The sequence below is a fragment of the Dendrobates tinctorius genome, unplaced genomic scaffold, assembly GCF_039654945.1.
Source record: "Dendrobates tinctorius isolate UK_male_01 unplaced genomic scaffold, ASM3965494v1 ptg000162l, whole genome shotgun sequence".
Taxonomy (NCBI): Eukaryota; Metazoa; Chordata; class Amphibia; order Anura; family Dendrobatidae; genus Dendrobates; species Dendrobates tinctorius.
The window spans coordinates 30,260,423-30,285,000 of record NW_027361829.1 but is presented as its reverse complement, the minus strand read 5'-3'; the positions used below and the strand labels follow the sequence as shown (position 1 = coordinate 30,285,000).

The 24,578-nt window shown below is 43.3% G+C and overlaps 1 protein-coding gene across 6 annotated transcripts in view; it reads left to right on the top strand.

The window, feature by feature from the left end:
• PDE1C (phosphodiesterase 1C) overlaps positions 1-24,578 on the top strand; it is a 1,540,979-nt gene that overhangs the window by 1,403,170 nt on the left and 113,231 nt on the right. For 2 of the 6 annotated variants that reach the window (XM_073549935.1, XM_073549934.1), the window contains one exon: positions 13,398-13,873. The exons of 2 other annotated variants lie outside the window; for them this stretch is intronic. In XM_073549935.1, coding sequence (XP_073406036.1) covers positions 13,398-13,420 — 23 coding nt within the window. In that variant the 3' untranslated portion in view covers positions 13,421-13,873. Of the gene's footprint in view, positions 1-2,629; positions 2,641-13,397; positions 13,876-24,578 lie in introns of those variants that run through there. 2 more of the 6 variants (XM_073549937.1, XM_073549932.1) reach the window with 2 other exon arrangements.

Here is a 24,578-nt window from a genome sequence, read left to right as displayed (position 1 = left end):
CATAAAAAATGTTGCTTTTAATGCAAGGCCTGCCCTGCTACCAAGTCATATGCAGCCCAATAACCCTTTGAACCCACATACTGGATGGGCCCAGAAAAATCCACTACACATTATTCATTTTGTACTCCCATATTCTTTTCTTAAGCATTGACAGAAAAGGCCTGCCCTGCTGCCAAGTCATCTGCACCACAATATGCCTTTTAACCCAGGTAGTGGATGGGCACAGGAAAATCCACTTCACATTATTCATTTTGTACTCCCAAACTCTATTCTTATGCATTGTTTGCAAGGCCTGGCCTGCTATCAAGTCATATGCACCCTAATAAGCCTTTGAACCTACATACTGGATGGGCACAAGTAAATCAACTTCACATTATTCATTATGCACTCCCATTCTGTTTTCTTATGCATTAACTTCCATACTCGCCACCTTCAAACATTCCTTCGCCAGCTGTTGACAGATCTCTTTGCACCCTCTCTCCAAGTTTCGTACGTGCGCTCTACCTGGTAGAAACTGTCAACTTGCTCTTTCCACGTGCACATTTCCTTGCTCAGTTTGTCAATTTGACCCTCTAGTTGTCGGGTGATAGCGGTCAAATTGGACATCTTTTCCAGCAGCCCTTCTACTTTGTCTGGGTGCTGTTCTCCACATGCTATTTTAGCTGTTTGTTCAGCCCCTTTCCAGTCTTTACCTCTCCTGCGATTGGAGGAAGACTTGCCATTTAGACCTAAGTCAGTCTTACTGCACTCCTCTCCTCTGTCATCACCGTCTGAATGGGAGTCATCACCATCCGATCGGTCATCCTATAAGCAGCAGACCTCATTTTTAATGGTGTTGAACCCCACTCCCGGAGCTTCCCCGTCCTCAAGGGTCACCCATTCTGGTATGACTACCAGTGTCATCCTGTCTTCACCTTGAGGAACATTGTCATTCCCCTGGGTCCGAGCTTCTGTCTGCGAAACATTGTCCTCTGCCCTAGTGGTTGCTAATGGCAATAACATGTCACAGTCACCCCCGGTGTCTGTGTCACACCCGACAGTATGGTAAACGCTCAAGTTGCTCTCTGTTTGGGTGTCAGCTCCACTCTTTTTAATTACCACATCACTATCAGTCACACTGTGGTACACGTCAGGTGACATCATGTCCATAAGTTGGGCAGATGCACCCTTCCCTCTGGTCACCCCAACGACTGACCTGTCAAGGTTGGGAGATGTTACTGCCTTCATGTAGGCAGCTCTATCAGGAGTGAGTCCTCCATCCTCCTGCTGTAGAGGAATTTCCTTCTCCCACATGTCTGAGAACAGCTTAGCGTCCTGGCCTACCGGACAACATAAATTCAGGACTATAGCGACATCCTGTCCTGTACTGTCCCAGACCGTCTCAAGGATCACCCTGGCCACTGGATAGTCCTTAGCGCTCCCATGAACGCAAGTGACCCCGACCTTCTTATTGGGTATAACAGATCCCTGGAGTGCCACTCTCACTAGAGTCACTGAGATCCCAGAATCGACCAGCTCGTGTATTTCCTTCACATTCATCTGCAGGGCACACCCACATAGCCTCTTGCCAGGTGGGTAATATATAAAGCAGACTGGACACACATAGTACACTTGCCCCTGGCAAAAGTCTGTCTGCACCACCCCTTTAACTTTGGGATGCTCCACCCCTTTTTGGGTAACTGCCATTCCCCTGGACTCCACCCCTTTGTGGGCAGCTACTTCCTTTTGCGGTACCGCCCCTTTTGGGACTCCACCCCTTTTGAACACCCATCATTGATTGGGTCACCGCCCCCTTTTTGTTTTGGGAGACCTCCCCATTTAGGGACACCACCCCTCTCTGGGGTACACTCCATGGACTTCCCCACGGCAGTCTCAGGTCTTAGTTGCCCCTTATTTCTTTCTGAAGCTGGTACTGGTCCTTTAAGAGGTTGCACACTCTGGACCTCTGATGTCCTTAGGGCACCTCACCAGCTCCTACTGGCACTGCCACAGCTCCTGCTGTAGCCACAAACTGGCACATACGACTGCCACTCACAAGCTGCTGCCCGTGTCACTGCAGCTCCTGCTGCTGCAGAACCTCTTGATGTAACTGTAACTGCAGCTCCTACCACCACAAGGCTCTGCATGCTTCCACTGTGCTGTCTTCGTGGACCCGCCGATCCACAGCAACCTTCGTAACCCTGCTGAGTTACAGCCAGACGCTTGTCACCTTCGTGACCCCGCCGAGCCACCACAAGCTGACTGGAGAAAAAAACTTTGTGACCCTTCTGAGCCACAGCAAACACCTCACATGTGCTTCCTGGACCATTGCCCGCATTCTCCACCATATGTAAGATAGCACTTACTGTTTGTGTTGGGGGACACTCACTTGGATGCGATATTGAGGCACACAGGATCACTTTCCTACTTAAACAGTCCAATGCTGTTTATTATGCCATCATAAACCGCTGAGGAATGTGTTATGCATCACATAGTCCATAGTATCGTACAGGATATGGCTTTAATTCGCAGTCCCTAAACATGCTGGACCTCTCTGTCCAGTAACCATGGGTGACCGCACTCCAAACAGTTCATTAACATTCATTGAACATACCAAGCACCAACAGTCTGTGGAGGTACCTTACAGGAGCTCCTGCTCTAGTTGCTGACTCCTTGTCAGTTCGCTCTCTCCCAGGGAAGCTGCCTTGCTGGGATCACCATAGTTGTGACCAGGGCACTCCTGTCAGTCCAGACCCACAGAAGGTCGGTAGCACCCCCAAACACAGGCCGTCACAGACTCTGCTCACACATGGCCACTCCGGGTGCTATTCAGGACATCCATCCCCTCCTTGGTCCGTCCAACACACAGGCCTCACCGGGTGCAATTCAGGGATCCGATCCTACTCCCAGGATCTCCCCACACACCGGCCTCACTGGGTCCAAAGCCTACCATGTGCTCTTCAGGGAGGTAGCATACCTTCCAAAACATAGGCCTTCCAGGACCTTCCACATGAACCAATCAGGTCCATACACTCTCCCCCATGTGACCCATCCTGGTCACTTTATATAGCTGTAACCACACCAATATGTGGGTGGTTTATGTTTGGCTAGCCAGTCCTGCCCAGCTCTTTGACTCCCTAGTAAACTAAACAAATCTCTTGTGGAACTACAAGTCCCAGCACACCAACATTACTGGCTTACAGTGCAGAGGACTTCTACGACACATACCGGCCATTTACAATCATGCCTCTTATTGTTTCTCCATCACAATAAAAGAAACACCTGCATTCATGTCCTGGGGAGCCCATGCAGCACCCTCTAGCTGTAACAGGGGTCACTGCATCAAACAGCGCTTGCAGCTTCTGGCTCACCGACTGGTGTGTGATGTCCCTAGGCATTGGAACTCTACACTGCAGATGTTGGAAAGGATTTGTGTGCAGAAGAGGGCAGTTGGTGACTAGTCTACCAGTATCAACAAGGTTGTCAGTATTCAGTTCTGACTTCACACATAAGATCTCAGGAGTGGACATGGATGTCTCACATGTGTACCATCCTCCAAAACTTTGAGGAATCCACCAAGAGGATGAGCATCAATTACACCATCATTAACGTCTCCATTCTGCTTATCTGTGTTCTAATTTGGATACTGAAAGTTATTATAGAGCGAAAACATATTTACAATTTAACAGTTTCAAACACAACAGTCCTAAATAACAACGATAACATTAATCCAATAATTAAACCAAATAAAACTACCCTGCTTGTGACAGCTTACAATCTACACTAAGTAACAAATTTAACAATAATTTAACCCCCCCAAAAAATCCTGCTTGTGACAACTTCCAATCTAAAATGAGGTGGGGAGCTTAAAAATACAGAGGTGTATTTACAAGAAGGTATTTATAATGATGTTTGTACTATAATCTTACTGAGGTTCATTGTACGTGTTGTTGGCCTTAAGACAAGGGGGGAGGACAGCATGGTCAGTCGTCCCCTTGGTACCGACATGGAAGTGTTGACTGTTAGCAGTCTTGCACATATGGTTGAGTTTATGTTACGCTGCCTTTCCTGACACCCATGCATTATCAAAATTTTGGGTGACTGCCAATACTGATTGATGACACTTCTAGACCCATGCTACAAGGAGAACTTTACATCTCTTATTCCAGAGGAAGACAGGTGTACTAAAATGTTGGAGGAACAGAGGGCCCTTCTTGCAGAATGATCAAAAAAATTCACAACTGAAAATGTTGTCAACAGAGGTCAAAGTTTGTTGGCCTAGCAAGGAGTACAGGTGAGAGACACAACTCCAAGACAGCAAAGGCAGTGGAACACTAGCAAAGTTTGGGGAGAGTTTTCTCAGACCCTCTATCACCCTGTCCCTGAGGCGCAGGGGACTCTCACATGGAGTGCAAGTTTTTGAAAATGCTGAGGGAGTACCTTGCTGACCGTACCAACATCCTCTGTCATTCCTCTGTGCCTTCAAATTATTGATTATCCACGCTGAACACGTGGCATGAACTGTCTCTCTCTACTGTGCACGTGCGCTATACTCATGGCCAAGGAGCGCACGGCGCCTCGCTTTCTGGTGGTTACTGGCCAAATGGCCCCTTGGTAAATGGTAGTACCGCTTTTAGTGGCGGGAGACAATGGGAACTTTCCTTTTGCAGTGCCACTGCTCTAAGGACGGAGCACGCTACTCAGCCTCCTATGCGCTGCCTGTCCATGCCAAAAATCTTTGATGTCTTGCCTGATTTCTCTTAAGCTGGCCCCATGCCTCTAGGTCACCAGGTCTGTCTGCTGCATTTTGCCACAGCGTCGGCGCATCAGGTGCATAGTACACTGCCCCCATTCACCTCCTCTTCAGCCTCCAGCTCTAAAAGGTAGCACATCAGTCACAAGCTGGAAGCACTGCAGCACTGCCTAATCAAAGCAGGAACAGGCTGTGCTGAAGCTAATATGCTTCTGTGGAAAACGCCACAATGCTGAAGAGTTGTGGACAGCTATGAAACAGCAGGCATATTGGTGGATGAGATCGCTGAACCCACAGCCAGGCATGTTTGTGTGTGACAATGGGTGGAACTTGGTGGCAGCTCTTTGGCGCGGTGAGCTCACACACGTGCCATGCCTGGCTCATGCGCTTAACAGAATTGGTCAATGTTTTTTGAAAAGCGAAATGGAGCTGACAGATCTTCTGGTAAAAATACAATGCTCTAAATTTCCATATTAGAAAGTCAGCTACAGCTTCTTCCGCCCTTGCCGTGATTCAGCAACGCTTGCTGCTTCTGACTCACCGACTGGTGTGTGATGCCCCCAGGCCTTGGAACTCTACACTGCAGATGTAGGAAAGGATTTCTGAGCAGAAGAGGGCAGTTGATGACTAATCTACCAGCATCAACAAGGTTGTCCGTATTCAGTTCTGTCTTCACACATAACATCTGAGGTGTGGACATGGATGTCTGACATGTGAACCATCCTCCAAAACTTTGAGGAATCCATCAAGATGGTGAGCGTCAATGACACCATAATTAACATCTCCATCCTGCTTATCTGTGTTCTAATTTGAATATTGAAAGTTATTATAGAGCGAAAACATATTTACAGTTTAACAGTTTCAAACACAACAGTCCTAAACAACAACAATAGCAATAATCCAATAATTAAACCCAAATAAAACTACCCTGCTCGTGACAGCTTAAAATCTACACTAAGTAACTATGATAACAATAATTTAACCCAAAAAAAACAATTCTGCTTGTGACAACTTACAATCTAAAATGAGGTGGGGGAGCTTAAAATTACAGGGGTGTGTTCACAAGAAAGTATTTACAATGATGTTTGTACTATGATCTTACTGAGGTTCGTTGTAAGTGTTGTATGCCTGAGGACAAGGGGGACGAGGACAGCATTGTCTGTCATCCCCTTGGCGATGGCACGTAAGTGTTGCCTGTTAGCAGTCTAGGATGCATTGGGCTGACTTTATGTTGCGCTGCGTTTCCCGTGACACACGCATTATCAACATTGTTGGTAACACTCATTACTGGTTGGTGACACTTCTAGACCCATACTACAAGGAGAACTTTCAATCTCTTCTTCCAGAGGCAGAGAGGTGTACAAAAATATTGCAGTACCAGAGGGCCTTTGTAGCAGAATTACTGAAAAAATTCCCATGTGAGAATGCTGGCAGCAGATGTCAGAGTTTGTTGTACAACCAAGGAGTCCAAGCAAGAGAGAGACAGAAGTACAATCCAGTTCAGGCAGGGGAACAATGGCAAAGTTCTGGGACAGTTTTCTCAGACCCTCCCTTCGTGCCGGCACAGAGGCAAAGGGTGCTGGCACAAGAAGTGCAATGTTTGGGAAGATGCTGAGGGAGTACCTTGCAGATCGTACAAACATTCTCTATGATTCCTCTGTGCCTTTTAATTATTGAGTATCCAAGCTGGACATGTGGCATGAACTGGCTCTCTACTCTTTGGAGGTCCTGGCCTGCCCTGCTGCTAGCGTTATGTCAGAGAAGGTTATTTGTTATGATTGAGTCACCGTAGGAGGCAAAAACAGAAATGCTAGCTAAGTCCTGAAAACCAGAGAAGTTGGCAACTATCAGATTGCAGACCCCTGAACCTATCAACACAACTAGCAGTAGCCGTGGGGGGTTCCTACAATGACCTAGACCCCTCAATCACAGCTGGATAGATACATAGGCCTAAAGAAGGAAAGGGGAAATCTAACTGCCCCAGAGCAGACCCCAAAGCAATAGGCAGCCCCCCACATATAATGACGGTGAAGCAAGATGAAAACACTTACACAGACAGAAAGACAGGCTGAGCAAAGACGGGGCCCAAAAAACTACCTAGATAGGAACGAATAGGAAGGCTGCTGTCTGTAATCTGCCAAAACCCTATCAGAGACAAAAGCCAACAAGCTGATATAAAAATGGCCCTGAAGCAACTAAGCTTCGAAAACTAAATCAGCACTCAGGTACTTTCAGAAGACAGAGCTCAAGGAACACTGCACACTCCAGCAGGGAGTGGCAGAATCCAAAAAGCAAGAAAAACAAAAACAAATCTTAGATGCAAAAAGGCAAAACAGAAAACTTAGCTTTAGGAGAGCAGGAATCAGACTGGAGTCCAAGAGTCCACAGAAAAATCACCCGCAGGGCAGAAAGGGCGTAGGCTGCCTTAAATCCAGTCAGTGACTCCACTCAGCCAATCGTCTTCATTAGTCCCAGGTGCCTGATAATCAGGCTCACTACCTTCCTTCACTAGAATAGGGAGTTCACCAGGCCTCAGTGACGGAGGGGAAAATGAACTCACAACAGTACCCCCCCCTTGAGGAGGGGTCACCGAACCCTCAACAACGCTACCAGGGTGATCAGGGTGAGCCCGATGAAAGGCACGCACCAATCTTTTGGCATGAATATCAGAGGCAGAGACCCAGGAATTATCCTCCTGACCATAACCCTTCCACTTAACCAAATACTGGAGTCTCCGTCTAACCAGACGGGAATCCAGAATTTTCTCTACCTCATATTCCAAGTTACCTTCAACCAATACAGGGTCCGGAGGTGCCACCTCAGGCACAACTGGCTCAACAAACCTCTTCAACAAGGACTTATGGAACACATTATGGATCTTAAATGTGACAGGAAGAGCCAAACGAAAAGAGACCGGATTAATAATCTCCAAAATCTTGTAAGGTCCAATAATTCTAGGTTTAAACTTAGGAGAAGCCACCTTCATAGCAATATTTTTTGATGACAACCACACCATATCACCAATCTTAAACTGGGGACCAATGGTCCTATGTCGATTGGAAAACCGCTGGGCCTTTTCCTGGGAGAGAGAGCTTATCCACCACTTTGTCCCAGATCTGGTGCATTCTCTCCACCACAATGTCAACACCTGGGCAGGCAGAAGGCTCCACCTGCCCTGAAGAAAATCGAGGGTGAAAACCAAAGTTACAAAAAAAAGGTGACATCAAAGTGGCAGAACTAGCTCTATTATTTAAAGCAAATTCGGCCAAGGGCAAAAATGAAACCCAATCATCCTGATCAGCGGAAATAAAACATCTCAAATACGACTCCAAGGTCTCGTTTGTTCTCTCTGTCTGCCCATTGGTCTGAGGGTGAAAAGCAGAGGAGAAGGACAACTGAATTCCCAACTTGGAACAGAATGTCCTCCAAAATTTAGACACAAATTGAACTCCTCTGTCAGATACAATGTTCTCAGGAATCCCGTGCAAGCTAACCACCTGTTGCAAAAACAGAGGCACCAACTCAGAGGAAGATGGCAACTTAGGGAGTAGTACAAGATGAACCATCTTAGAGAACCTATCACAAATCACCCAAATAACAGTCATTCTTTGAGAGACCGGCATATCAGAGATGAAATCCATTGAAATATGGGTCCATGGCCTCCTGGGGACCGGCAAAGGCATCAACAACCCACTAGAGCGAGAACAAGATTTAGACCAGGAGCAAGTCCCACAGGACTGCACAAAATTCCTGACATCATGAGACAAGGTGGGCCACCAAAAAGAGCGACTCACCAGATCTCTAGTACCAAAAATACCTGGATGACCAGCCAATGCAGAGCAATGAACTTCAGACATCACTCTCTTCTTCCACTGGTCAGGAACATACAACTTTCCACTGGGGCAACGCTCAGGTTTGTCCTCCTGGAACTATTGCAGAGCAAGGCTCAAATCGGGCGAGATGGCAGAAAGAACTACCCCTTCGCCTAAGATGGTGGCAGGCTTGGTCACCACAGGAGAATCAGCAAAGAAACTCCTAGAGAGAGTGTCTGCCTTGACATTCTTAGTTCCAGGAAGGAAAGAGACCACAAAATCAAAACGTGTAAAAAACAAGGCCCACCTAGCCTGTCTAGGGTTCAAGCGTTTAGCCGACTCTAGGTAAATCAAATTTTTGTGGTCAGTGAGGACCACAACTTGATGTTTGGCTCCCTCCAACCAATGTCTCCACTCCTCAAATGCCCATTTCATGGCCAACAGTTCCCGATTCCCCACATCATAGTTACGTTCAGATGAAGAGAACTTACGGGAAAAGAAAGCACAGGGATTTATTTTAGATGTTACAGGATCCTTTTGGGACAACACCGCTCCTGCACCAATCTCAGAAGCATCCACCTCTACCTGTAACGGGAGTGAGACATCAGGTTGCCGCAGAACCGGGGCGGAGGTAAATCTACGCTTCAGCTCCTGAAAGGAAGCAACCGCCTCCGGAGACCAATTCAACACATCCGCACCCTTCCTGGTCAGGTCAGTCAATGGTTTGGCAATACTAGAAAATTTTGCTAAAAATTTCAGATAAAAATTAGCAAACCCCAAAAACTTCTGGAGGGCCTTCAAAGAAGTGGGCTGAACCCAATCATAAATGGCCTGTACCTTGGCCGGGTCCATTTAAATAGTTGACGGAGACAAAATAAATCCCAAAAAAGAAATTCTCTGTACTCCAAAAAGGCATTTTGATCCTTTGACATACAGAGAATTCTCTCTCAAGATCCGGAACACAGTCCGAATATGTTCCACGAGAATCCCAATCCTTGGAGAAGATCAAAATATCATCCAGATAGATAATCAAAAATTTATCGACAAAGTCTCGGAAAATATCGTTCATGAAGCACTGGAAGACAGAAGGGTCATTAGTGAGCCCAAAAGGCATCACCAGGTACTCAAAATGTCCCTCCGGAGTATTAAACGCCGTCTTCCATTCATCCCCCTGCTTAATGCGGATAAGATTATACGCCCCCCTGAGGTCAAGCTTGGTAAACCAGCAAGCACCTCTGACTCTAGAGAATAGATCCGAAATCAGGGGTAACGGATACTGATATTTAATAGTAATTTTATTGAGGGCACGATAATCAATACAAGGCCTTAAAGAACCATCCTTCTTGGCCACAAAAAAAAAAACCGGCACCTAAGGGTGAAGAGGATGGTCTAATATGACCCTTCTCCAACGCCTCCTTAATATAGGACCGCATAGCCTCGTGCTCGGGTACAGATAAATTGAAGAGCCGACCCTTAGGAAATTTACACCCCGGGTTTAGTTCAATTGCACAGTCATAACTCCTATGAGGAGGCAAGGACGCAGACTCATTCTTACTAAATACATCATAGTAGTCCGACAAATAGTCAGGAACCTCATGCGACTGAGGAGAGGTGGAAAAAACCGGAGCCTCACTAAAGGTACACCGGCAACCCCAACTCACCACAGACACAGACTTCCAATCCAAAACTGGATTATGAATCTGCAACCAGGGAAACCCCAGAACAATGGCATCATGCAGACCATGCAACACCAAAAATCTGCAATTTTCTTGGCGGTCTGGGGCGACCCGCATGACCAACTGGGTCCAAAACTGAGGTTTATTTTTAGCCAGAGGGGTAGCATCAATCCCCCTCAAAGGGATAGGCGTCTGCAGAGGTGTCAACGGAAATCCACAACGTTTAGCAAAATCCAAGTCCATTAGGTTTAGCGCTGCTCCCTGATCCACAAAAGCCTTGGCGGAAAATGTGGACAGGGAACAGATCAGAGTAATCGCCAAAAGAAACTTAGCCTGAACCCCACCAACAGAAAACGTGTGTGCAAAGTGTTTCTCACGTTTAGGACAAACAGAAATAACATGTGAGGCATCTCCACAGAAAAAACACAGCTTATTACGCCTTCTGAATTCCTGACGTTGCGCCTTAGACAAAACTCTATCACATTGCATAGGTTCAGACGTCTGTTCAACCGGTGGCAACACCTCTCGTGTAATCCTGCGTTCACGTAAACGCCGATCAACCTGAATGGCTAAAGACATAGAATCGTCCAGACCAGAGGGAACAGGAAATCCCACCATAGTATCTTTTACGGCTTCTGACAAACCCTTCCGAAAGAGAGCAGCCAAGGCACTATCATTCCAGGTAGTAAGGACCGCCCACTTTTGGAACTTTTGACAGTACAACTCTGCAGATTCTCGACCCTGGTTCAATGCTAACAGGGTCTTTTCAGCCTGATCAATAGCATTAGGTTCGTCGTACAGCAACCCCAAGGCTTGAAAAAATGCGTTCACATTAGTCAGAATAGGGTCATCTGGTTTCAAAGAAAACGCCCAATCCTGGGGATCGCCGCGCAGCAAAGAGATGACAATTTTAACCTGCTGCGCGGGGCTCCCTGACGAGTTAGGCTTCAAAGCAAAAAATAATTTACAATTATTTTTGAAACTCAAAAATTTAGATCAATCCCCAAAAAATACATCAGGTGTGGGGATCTTTGGTTCAACAGCATGTGAACGAGCAAGATAGGCGGAAATTCCTCGCACTTCAGCAGCGAGCTGCTCCACACGATCAGACACTTGCTTTATCTCCATTGAGAGAAAAAAAAAAATTCCCCATACGGCCTCAGAGATGTAGAGGAAAGAATATACACACACCTTTTCTTTTTTTTTTTTTTTTTTTAAACACAATTCTTTCCTGCTATAGAGTACCCCAGGATCTGCGGTTTGGCGGGTGATTCTGTTATGATTGAGTCACCATAGGAGGCAAAAACAGAAATGCTAGCTAAGTCCTGAAAACCAGAGAAGTTGGCAACTATCAGATTGCAGACCCCTGAACCTATCAACACAACTAGCAGTAGCCGTGGGGGGTTCCTACGATGACCTAGACCCCTCGATCACAGCCGGAGAGATACATAGGGATACATAGGCCTAAAGAAGGAAAGGGGAAATCTAACTGCCCCAGAGCAGACCCCAAAGCAATAGGCAGCCCCCCACATATAATGACGGTGAAGCAAGATGAAAACACTTACACAGACAGAAAGACAGGCTGAGCAAAGACGGGGCCCAAAAACTACCTAGATAGGAATGGATAGGAAGGCTGCTGTCTGCAATCTGCCAAAACCCTATCAGAGACAAAAGCCAACAAGCTGATATAAAAATGGCCCTGAAGAAACTAAGCTTCAAAAACTAAATCAGCACTCAGGTACTTTCAGAAGACAGAGCTCAAGGAACACTGCACACTCCAGCAGGGAGTGGCAGAATCCAAAAAGCAAGAAAAACAAATCTTAGATGCAAAAAGGCAAAACAGAAAACTTAGCTTTAGGAGAGCAGGAATCAGACTGGAGTCCAAGAGTCCACAGAAAAATCACCCACAGGGCAGAAAGGGCGTAGGCTGCCTTAAATCCAGTCAGTGACTCCACTCAGCCAATCATCTTCATTAGTCCCAGGTGCCTGATAATCAGGCTCACTACCTTCCTTCACTAGAATAGGGAGTTCACCAGGCCTCAGTGACGGAGGGGAAAATGAACTCACAACAGTTATTAGTGCCACTGGTGGAATTATAACAGATAAGAGCATCCGCCTGTCAACCGACAATGCTGACAGGCTGACTCTTATAAAAATGAACAAGGGCTGGATTGGGCAAGACTTCTGTACACCAGCGAATGAAAACAGCGAAACATAACCTCAAATACATTGTCTTTTTTGTGGAGGTGTATTCTCATTTACCTCTTCACAACCACACAAACTGATTTGGTCAGTTTGGTGTTATCCTCCTCCTTATCCTCATCCTCATCATCCACAACCAGTAGAACACCAGGGTGAACGTATTCCGTGATGCAAAAGTCACTCAAGGGTGTTTTTATGATGCCTGTTACTAATTTGAAACCAAAACAAATGTTACTCCCCCAGCGGGAACTGTCATAAAAATGAGATGTACGTATATTCTTCCCATTTATTGTTATATTTTCCAGTTTTACTATCTCTGGACCATCCTCTTAGGACCTAGTGTATACCTCTACAGTAGAAAAATATTGAAATACTATTATATTATATTTTAATTTATATCCCTGTCTCTGAGCTGTTGCTAGGGACAAAAATATCTTGTTGGACACATTCTGGCTTCATATCTATGAACCTGTGTTTGCCCCTCCCTTTTAGGTGGATTCACATTTTTTATTTATTTGTTTGATTTCAGTATGATTTATCATTATGTCTCCTCATTCTCTGCCACTAAATCACCAGATAACGTGTTCTGTGCTGCTACAGGCAGTCCAATTTCTGGCAAGGGTGTCCATGATGCCCATAGTATATTTTTAAAAAATATACCCCTCATGTGGAAATGTTCAGCCCAGGCACTGCGTATAAATAACGAGAGTGACAGACTGCCCAAAAAAGATAATTTAGGTCTAAAATGCCTCAATTTTTGGCACACGGATATATGAGGCGTGTCAGAGATAGACCCCACTGTAAAATGTGGCCTGTTTTTATTAAAAATGCAACATAGTGCTGTATATAACTTGAGTACCAGACAGGCAAACAATGGAGTACCGGCCTAAAATCCACACATTTTTATCACACGAACGTATGAGGCGTGTCACAGATATACCACACTGTAAAATATGTTTCTTTGTTTTTTGGTAGATGCAAAAGACTGCTGGATATAACGAGAGTGACAGACTCCCCAAAAAAGGGAATTTTGGCCTAAAATGTCTCAAATTTTGGAACACGGATGTATGAGGCATGTCAGAGATGGACCCCACTGTAAAATGTAGCCTGTTTTTTTAAAAATGCAACATAGCGCTGTATATAAGTACAGTTTCTCCCAGGACAAAAAAAGAAAACCGCCGTAAACTGGGAAAACTTTGAGGACACACGGATATGAGTTGCACGGAGAAACCACTACTACAAATGTGTGCCCTGTTTTTTTTATTTTTGGGCTAACTAGTGCTGTATTTATCCAAAAGTGATAGCCTGGCAAAAAAAAGAAAACAGCCGTAAACTGGACAAACTTTGAGCATGCACAGATATGAGCTCCCTGGAGATACCACACCAAAAAATGTGTGGGCTGTATTTTTTTTTGCTAAATACAACTGTATTTAACTAAAAGTGACAGCCAGGCAAAAAAAAAAAAAAAAAAAAGATCAAAAGCAGACTTAAACTGGCCAAAGTTGGAGCACGCACAGATATATATTTAATTTATTATGGTGAAAATGTGATTTAAAAAAAATATTTTTACAACTTTTATCCACTGTTTTTGTTTTTTTTTACTTAGTCCAACTATGGAACTCTCACTTTCTGCAGTCTGATCGTTGTTAAGTTATAAGGTATAGCAATGCAGGAGCAAATACCGCCACACCATGATCAGACCACGTATGTTATGACCATCACATATAGTGACCAAATAATTCCACATACAGGGAACACCTACCACCACACCATGACCTGACCTGATATTACCATCACATATTGACTGAATTAACTACCACATTCAAGGAACAAATACCACTACATCAGGACAAGACCACATATTACCATAACATATTAACCAAATAATACCACATATAAGGAACAAATGCTGCCACACCATGATAAGACAACATATTACCACCACATAGGGACTTAATAATACCACATACAAGGATCCACACCTCCATCTGTACTTCTGCTCACCGGGCCCCATACAACAGCAATGGCCATTATGCCTTGATGGCGGCTTTAAGTATAGTCATCACATCAGTATTGCCATGTTATTATAATTTTATCCTATGCATGGCACCTCCTACTTACAGTGTCATGTAATTACTTGGGCACCCCTGGTCACAATTACTATTATTGTGAACAATTAAGCAAGTTGAAGATGAAATGATCTCTAAAAGTCATTAAGTTAAAGATGAAAAATTATCTTTGTATGTTTGGGCAAACAAATATATTGTGTTTTTTTATGTTTTAAAAATTACAGAAAAGAAAATGGGCCAATGTAAAAGTTTGGTCACGCTTGGAAATTGTGTGCTCAGATAAATTGGACCAAGGTTTCAGACCTTAATAAGCCTGTAAGGGTTATGGTTTTTTCATTTCATCGTTAGTTGGGGGGCCTGAACATCTGGCACTTCCCACGCAATCAACTGTGTGACAGCACGAGAAACACTTGCTCTAATCGGTGGTTACCTTATCGCCTCTCACAGGGCTGTGGTTCCCACTCTGTTTCACAGATGACATTGTGCGAGTCAGCAGCTGTGACCGGTGGTGAAAAGGTTACCACCGGTCAGGTGTCGGCTGATGAGTACTAATCTCATCAACATAATCCTGGTCTTACTGATAGTATATGTATTTTACTGTACATGTATTTAGCTAATAAATAAAATAAAAAAATGGTATGGCATTCTCTCTGTTATTTATAACCAATGAAGGATAGGAGGGCACCACCGGTTAGGGATCACCTATTGCATGCTATAAAGCAAGCTATAAACAACCAAAAAAAGAAGCATGCAAGACACAGAGATCACCACAAAATACCAGAAAAATATATAAATTTTCATTATGCGACAATTCACAACACTGCAAACAGTTTAAAAACCTTTAAAATTGCAAACAAGCAAAAATGAGAAACATGATCCGCAATAGGGTCATGCCCTTGTCACTCCTCAATAAATAATTACTCTCAATATATAGGCACTATGAACAGAAACTGATAATAATAATGAATGTGCAATATAAGACACAGATTTACAATCTTATTAGGTCACAGCTATAGTCCAGTGTATAAATAGAAACCCCATATAATATTCTGCTGGAAATACAATGCAAGCCTATGTTATTAGTAGCCTCCTCAATGGCAAAAAAATGACCACATAATACCACATACTGTATATATTCCACTTATAATGACCACTTCACTGGGCCAAAAGCAATAAACCATTTACTGTGACCTAGAAGAAACCTATATCACCAGCGTCCCTCTCAAGTGAGGGGAGAGAATCTGGCGACACGCATCGGGCTTATCCTTGCCCTTGTTGCTCTCCACTGCTCTCTATCTTGATCACCATGTCTTTGGGTCCATTATAGGCACTTTACCAGGCAAACGCCAGTGTACAGGTTCTATGTGCTATGTTTCTCTCCCCTCATTTGAGAGGGACGCTGGTGATATAGGTTTCTTCTAGGTCACAGTAAATGGTCCTCCCTTTGACCATTACCTTTATTCTCTCACAGCTTAGTAAGATTCTTAAGCCACATATCTGCTTTTGTATACCAACCTATATTGTTCTGGGTTTATTGCTTTTGGCCCTGTGAAGTGGTCATTATAAGTGGGATATATATGTGGTATTACTGTATGTGGTCATTTTTTTGCCATTGAGGAGGCTACTAATAGCATAAGTTTGCATTGTATTTCCAGCAGAATATTATATGGGGTTTCTATGTATACACTGTACTATAGCTGTGACCTAATAAGATTGTACTATAGCTGTGACCTAATAAGATTGTAAATCTGTGTCTTATATTGCACATTCATTATTATTATCAGTTTCTGTTCATAGTGCCTATATATCGAGAGTAATTATTTATTGTGGAGTGACAAGGGGCATGACCCTATTGCTGGTCACATTTCTCACTTTTTGCTTGTTTGCAATTTTAAAGGTTTTTAAACTGTTTGCAGTGTTGTGAATTGTGTCGCATAATAAAAATGTATATACTTTTCTGGTATTTTGTGGTGATCCCTGTGTCTTGCATGCTTCTTTTTTTGGTTGTTTATAGCTGTTCTTTATAACCAGCGCAGGCAACGCTGACAGCTGCGGGCTGCAGTTGTCAGCTTTATCTTTGCTGATTATCAAAAAAGAGGGGTCTCCACACCATTTTTTTATTTATTTAAATAAATAATTGAAAAATAAAGTTGTGGGTTCACCCTTATTTTTGAAAACCTGCCAAGATAAAGCAGACAGCTTTGGGGCTGGTATTCTCAGACTGGGAAGGGGCCATGGATATTGGCCTTCCCCAGCCTACAATTAGCAGCCCGCAGCCACCCCCAAAGTGGCGCATTCATTAGATGCGCCAATTCTGGTGCTTTGCCCAGCTTTTCCCATTTTCCTTGCTACATTGGCAAGTTGGTTATTGTTTTTGGGGTTGATTTGAGCTGTGTTATGTCCACTGACATCAAGCCTGGGGGTTTGTAATGTTGAGGCATCTATCAGACACCACACTACTAACCCTGTAGTTAAAATTAATAAAGCCACACAGACAAAAGTCTTTTAATTTAACAACATACTCTCCAACAATTACTTTGTTTTACCCATTTATTAAGATCAAAATGAAAATAAAAAATCAAAATATTCCAAACCTGTTCGTGGATTATCCATATGTCCCACAACGAGCTCCAACATTCAGATGTAGCAGAGTTGGAGCTCATCGTGGTAAATCAGCATTCTGCAGACAGTTGATTTTTAATTTTATGCTAACAAATGGGTAAAAAAGGGTTGTTGTCGAGGAGTGTTTTGTTCAATGAAAGTAATTTTTTGTGTGTCTTTATTACTTTTTACTTACTGGGTTAGGCTGGTTTCACACTTGCATTTTTTTGCGCAAAAAAACATGCGTTTTTTTTCCTATACTTTACATGGGTGCACATACACATGCGTTTGTACGCGTTTGTTTGCGCATGCGTTTCTTTGTAGTGTGCGCTCGGGCGCACAAAATGCATCCTGTTGCATTTTTTGTGCGTCCGACTTGTCCCCAAAAAACGCATGCGCACGCAATGTGTTTTTTTTCACCCAAACACCCATTATAGTCTATGGGTGCGCTGACATGCGCATGGTAATTTTTTTAAAAAACTGCGCAAAACTGCAAAAAAACGCACACAAGCGCATGATGCGTTTTTTTACGTGTGTTTGCACTGCGCACGGTACGCAGCTCAAAAAACCGCAAGTGTGAAAGTAGCCTTAGTAATGGGGGTGTCTGATATTAACCTCAAAATATTACCCCGCTTGCTACTGCACCAGGGCAAGTGGGAAGAGCCATGCAAAATGCCAGAATTGGCACATCTAATTAATGCACCATTTCTGGGGTTGCTGCAGGCTGCCATTTTTATGCCGGAGAGGGCTAAATATCCATGGTATTTCCCAGCCTGAGAATACCAGTCCCCAGCTGTCTGCTTTAGCTTGTCTGGTTATCAAAAATGGGGGACCCAACAGCGTTTTGTTAATTATGTATTTAAATAATTAAAAAATGGTGCGCGGCCCCACCTATTTTTAGTAACCAGCAAAGGCTAAGCTGATAGCTGTGGGCTAATTTTAATAGGCTGAGAAGGGGCTATGGATATGGCCCCCTCCCAGACCAATTACATCAGCCCGCTGCCACCCCAGAAATTTTGCATCCATTAGATGCACCAATTCTGGCGCTTAACATCAGCTCTTCCCAAATATCCTGCTGCATTGGCCAGTGTGGTAATGGTTTTAGGGTTACTGTCAGCTGTTTAATGTCCACTGACATCCAGCCCAAGTGTTAGTAATGGAGTGGCATCTATTAGACACCCCCACTACAAGCCCCGTAGTCAAAAGTAAGAAAGACACACAGAAAAAAGTCCATTAATTGAACAAATACTTCACAACAAATCTCCTCCTTTTTTTCCATTTATTAGCATAAAAATAAAAAATAAAAGTAGTCTTCACCTATCCACAGATAATCTATAATAATGAGGTCCCACGACGAAACCAAACTCTGCTACATCCAGTGTATGGAGCTTGTTCAAGAATGCTGCTCCATACACTGAAGCAGGAGACTTTGCTAGGCACTGTCACTGAGGTGATGTCATTATGGTTATCTTAGTTCACAGCACTTGGTTCTCAAGAGGAAAGTACCACAATGAACTGATATACCCTTACTATAAGATCACCTGAGCTCATAGCAGCTGGTTCTCATGCTGTGCAGCACTAGTTCCAGGCTGATAAAGATCTGTGAGTCCGGCACTCAGCACTCATCAGTTTGGCACTAGAGCTACCACGAGACCATGTGGCTGTGAACTCAGATAACCTTAAAGGTTGCCAGAGTTCACAGCCACCAGATCTCTTCAAAGCTGTGAGACCCGGGAATCATAGCAGAGACTTTAAGGGAAACTTTAAAACCTCTTCAAGACCGCAATACGTATATATACTGACCTGAGATATAAGAGAATATCATCCCCATAAAGGTGACAATCCAGAAGTTTTCGGCTGTCCACTATATCTGACAACTTGCCGTATCACAAATTATCGGTGTTGACACCGTCCATATCTGTTTAACCCCTTAGTTGCTGCTGTCAAAAGTGACTACATCAAATAAATGGTTAAAAGATTGTGGGGGCTTGCACTTTAATCTAATTGACACACCGAGATCATGATTGTGTGGTCCTGATGTTTGCCATAGCTGTTCATGGCCAAATAGCGGCCTTAGAGTCTCCCGGCTATAGCGGTCAGTTCAGAAGTTAGCGACATTTAGGTGGTAAACAAACACTTTTTCATTCCGGCTATACCACTTTGCATTAATTCCTAAAAATCACCTGAAGGGTTAATAAACTACCTTACAGCGGTTTTCAATATGTCAGGGGGTGCCGTTTTTAAAATGGTATCACGTTTGGGGTTTTCCAATATATAGCACCCCTAAAGTCACTTCAAACCTGGATAGGTCCCTCAAAAAAATAAATTTTGTAAATTTCCTTGAAAAAATGAAAAATTGCTGCTACATTTTTAAACCTCCTAAAAGGCTAACAAAATAAATTACAGTTTAAAAAATTGTGCTGATGTAAAGCAGACATGTGGGAAATGTTGTTTATTCATGTTTTTCTGTTGTATGACTATCTGGATTAAAGGGATAATCATTCAAAGTTTGAAAACTGCAATTTTTTTTACATTTTTGTCAAGTTTCTGATACTTTTATAAATAAACAGAAAACATATCAATCTAAATTTACTATTATCATAAATTATAATGTGCCGCGAAAAAACAGTATCAAAATCACTGGGATTTGTTGAAGCATTCCAGAGTTATGACCACATAAAGTGATATTGGTCAGAATTTAAAAAATTGTCCCGGTCACGAAGGGGTTAAGGTTACTTAAGTTTCCAGCTGCAGGAACACCTGGAGGCTGTGAAGTAAGGTTACCTTGGCTGTGTATTTTGTTATTAAATAAAAAAGAAAATGATATGGGGTCCCCCTATTTTAATAACCAGGGAAAGCAGACATCTGGGGGCTGGTGTTATTATGCTGGGAAGGGGCCAATATCCACAAAGGTTTCCAGCCTGTTAATAACAGTTCACTGCTTTCTGCATAGCCTCTACTAGTTATTAAAATAGGTGAACCCCCAAAAATGACATGGTGCCCTCCCTATATTTAATAACCAGCAAAGGCTAAACAGACAGCTACGGGCTGATATTAGTAGGCTGGGAAGGGGCAATGGATATTATCCCCCTCCCAGACTAAAATCACCAGCCCTCAGCCACCTCAGAAATGAGATATCCATTAGATGCGCCAATAATGGTGCTTAACCTTGGCTTTTCCCATTTACCCTTGTGTTGTCAAGTGGGGTAATGGCTTTGGAGTTGATGGCAGCTGTTTGGTGTCTGCTAACATAAAACCAAGGGGTTAGTAATGGAGAGGCGTCTATAAGACACCCCCATTGCTAACCCTAGAATCAAAAGTAAGAAATACACACACATAAAAAATATCTTTAATTGAACAAAACACTCCACATCCATCTTTTATCCATTTATTAAAGTAAAAATAAAAAATCAAAGTTATACTCACCTGTCTGGTGATAATCCATAATGCTGATGTCCTTGATGATCCCCAACTCTACTACATTTGGTTGCATTGCTGAGTGGTGATAAATGTTACCACTCAGCCCTATAATCAGCTCACACTGAGCAGAGTGTGAGAGCGCGCCTGTGTATGACTGGTGGTGACGTCATTAAGGTTACCTCTAGTCACACACAACCGCGTCCTTGTGCTACTCAGTCTGTGCTTGTTGCCAGGCTGAGCATTAACGTTTGTCATATCTCCATAATGCTACCAGATGTAGCAGAGCTGGGGATCTTCATGGGACATCAGCATTATGGATTATTGGTGGACAGGTGAGTATAACTTTGATTTTTGCATTAATAAATGAGTAAAATAAGGTTATTTTGGGGTAGTGTTTGTTCAATTAAAGTACTCTTTCTGTGTGTGTCTTTCTTAGGCCAGGATCACACATGAGAGAAAATCGAAGTAGTTTTGCATCTTAATACCTGGCACTTTCGCCGGCACTCGGATTGGAGCGTGCGGCTGCATAGAAATACGTGCAGCCACACTCTCCGCTCCTGAGTGTCGGCGGCAGTGCCTGGTATTAAGATGCGAGACTCGTCCGACTTTCTTGCATGTGTGATCCCAGTCTTACTTTTCATTACGGTGTTGGTAATGGGGTGTCTTATAGATGCCTCTCAATTACTAACCCCTGGGATTGGTGTCAATGGACAGAAAACAGCTGACATCAACCCCAAAACTATTACCCCACATGCCAATGCACCAGGGCAAATGAGAGGAGCTGGGCAAAGCACCAGATTGGCGCATCTAATGGATGTGCCTTTTCTGGAGTGGCTGTGGGGCTGCTATTTTTAGGCTGAGGACGGCCAATAACCATGGCCCCTTCCCAGTCTGTGAATAGCAGCATCCAGCTGCCTGCTTTAGTTTGGCTGATTATCAAAAACGAGGTGATCCCGCATCATTTTTTAAATTAAGTATTTAAATAATTAATAAAATGGCATGGGGAACCCTCTGTTTTTGATAACCAGCCAAGATAAAGCTGACAGCTGAGGGCTGCAGCACGCTGATGTCAGCTTTTCCTGTGCTTGTTACCAAAAATAGGGAAGACTCCACATGACATAGCTGTGATTGAGCCAGAAGTCCCCAAACCAGAGAAACTCATTAATTGGCTGCACTGCAGCCTTTCAAGAAGCTTTGTTTGGACTGCCAATCTGGAACGATAACATGGACTTCCAGGAGAAGTCCGTGTTTGGGTTACGTGTATGGACACTAGGTATCCGGTATGGAACCCAAACTTTATCGTACGAGTTTGACCATCACTTATCCTAAACACACATCAACTGGATACCCCGCTCTGCCCAAAGCACCACCCCCTGTTGTACGCCCGGTGATTCTGGATGTGTTCATTGAACACAGGTGGAATCACTGCATCGTATTCATAGACTGGGCTATCTATCTTAAATAAACATGCTGCAGTCTAGAAAGACGCGCCACATGTCCAGTTACGCAGGGCCGCCAGATGCGGCTGTGCACGCATTGTGAAGACGGGATTTCATAAAATCCTCTCCATTATGCTGTAACATCTGGATGCTGCGGATTGGACACTGCGCCTGTACATAGCATCCAATCCGCAACAAATCTTGAAGGATTCCAGCCCAAGGAAACATACCCTAATGCCCCCTTGACCTTAGTGAAAATTAGCATATAAACCTTACAAGCTAATATCTCTGCAACAGAAGGAAGAAATAATAATAATAATAATAATAATAATAATAATAATAATAATAATAATAATAATAAAAAGTGTTTTATTCAGCTCTGCATTCACTATTTTATGTAGCCAATTTAAAATGTTAAAACTGCTAAAAGGTTTTCTTTATTACTTTGTTGCCCAAATGAGACTGTGGGTAGGTGTTGCCAGGATTCTCCTGTATAGTAAATAGGAATTTTGTGGTCAAGGACTCGTTTCCAAAACACGTGTTGGCTGTTTTTCCTGCATACTGTAGTTTTTAGTAGGCTTTTCAACTAGCTACAAAAAATGTCTAAAAAAAACTAATTACAAAAGTTAAATGATAGTAAAGTAGTAAAAATGCTCTATGCCAAATTTTCCAATAAATAAATGGATTAAATTAGGGATTAAAAATTGTTCTTCACTTCTTCTAGACAAAGGAGTCTCAATTACCAACTTTAAAGCATTAAGAACAACATATGGTCTTCAGGATGAGGAAATATTTAATCTCCTTGATCACAAGAAATGCATAAGAAATAAATTCTCCCTACCCCTTTCTTTACCAAGAGCTATCATCACACTACTAGACAACATATCATCTTACATCATCTGGAATATTAAAAATATTTCTAGGTTCTTTAATTTGGATTCATCAATCCTATCATAAAGTAGGAATTGGACTTAAATAAATAATTTTCCACCTCTTTATTGGCAACAACCAATTCGTAATACATATAAATAAAACATTAACACCAATATCCATGAGAATTACTTTAAAGTTCTCACACGTTGGCATCTCACCCTTTTAAGACTTAAAAAAGCTTTTATAGATTACTCTGATCTTTGTTGAAGGTAATGTGGGCAGAATGGCAGCTGTTCCGTCCTCAGCTAAATGAACGGGATTCACATAGCTTATGTGGGCAGCTAAACCGCTATACCGTGGGTCCAATAGGAAGACTGTAGGTTGAATCTGTGCTTTATTGAACGTGATGGTATATTGGGCGATGAAGCTACAAATAAACGTATAATACAATCAGTCAGTTTGGGTACATAGAAATACATAATATACATTATACAGATTACCTGTGCTAATAGCTAACAAGGGGAGAGCTAACTAAGAGGTGATCTGAGACAGGGATTAGATGTGGGGAGCGTGATTACTCACTGACAATGCTGACGCAAGGGGAGAAGAGGGATGAGGTGCTTCTAGCATGCAAACAGAAGGAAAAATGGTGGATTGGAGGGAAATGGGCCGAGCTAACCCACAATCCCTAGCAAACCTACCCAGGATGCATTGGGAATTGGAGGGAAATCAAGAACGAAACCAGGAACAGAATAACACTGCAGTTATTAGTCGGGCCACTAGATGGAGCCGGAAACAATGAATGTTAAAATGTATGGCAAATTGAGCATTATCACTGAATTTATGTTATGAAAATTTAACAGTCATTAATTATGTCGGAGGCAGAACACTCCACGTCTGGCATTGAACAGATGCCACCATTCCTATTCTCCGAAGACAGCAAAGGACCAATCCAGTAACTGGTCTGGAGAATGTCTTAGGTCCATCTCCTTTGGCCATCCTAAGATTAGGCCTGGTAGATTGCCATTTCCTCCATGGCTGCACAGTAGACAAGCGTCGTTTGCGCCACCTGTCCCAGAATGCATTGGCAAGACTTTGTACCTGTCTCCATTGGAGCTTGCAGAGGTCTTTAGCGTCGAATCCTCCTGGATTGGCACTGGATAGTCCTGTTTTCTGGGTTAGAAGAGTAGCTGGAGTCTTTGTAGAACGTGTAGACACTAGAAATGAGCGACTTTGCCTTTTTTAGGGTCGAGTCAGATTTCATGAAACCCGACTTTCTCAAAAGTCGGGTCGAACGAAATTGGTCGACTATAGGGAAAAGTCGGAGGCCGACTGAAACACGAAACTCAATGCAAGTCAAAGGGGAAGCAAAGTCGGCAGGGAGTGGAGGAGAGTAAACACACCTACAGTGCCCATTTCAAAGCCAAAAACATCAATTCTTATTACTGAAGCTTGTCAACCTTAATTTACTTCCTAATAATAGTTACACATTGAAAACAGGGGGTTATTTGGCTAAAGTTGTGGGGGGTAGGGCTGGCTCCAGGTTTTCGTGTGCCCTGGGCCAAAAAGTGTCAGTGCGCCCCTTTAACACATACCACAACTCATGATGCTCCAATACGGCACAGAAATATAGGTATAGTACAATGAAAAATACTTCACTGCTTACAAGACATGACTGATCTATTTTAAATTGTACAATAGCTCAAAAAAAGGACAGTATATTACTCCATACAGTATTATGGCCACCACATTGT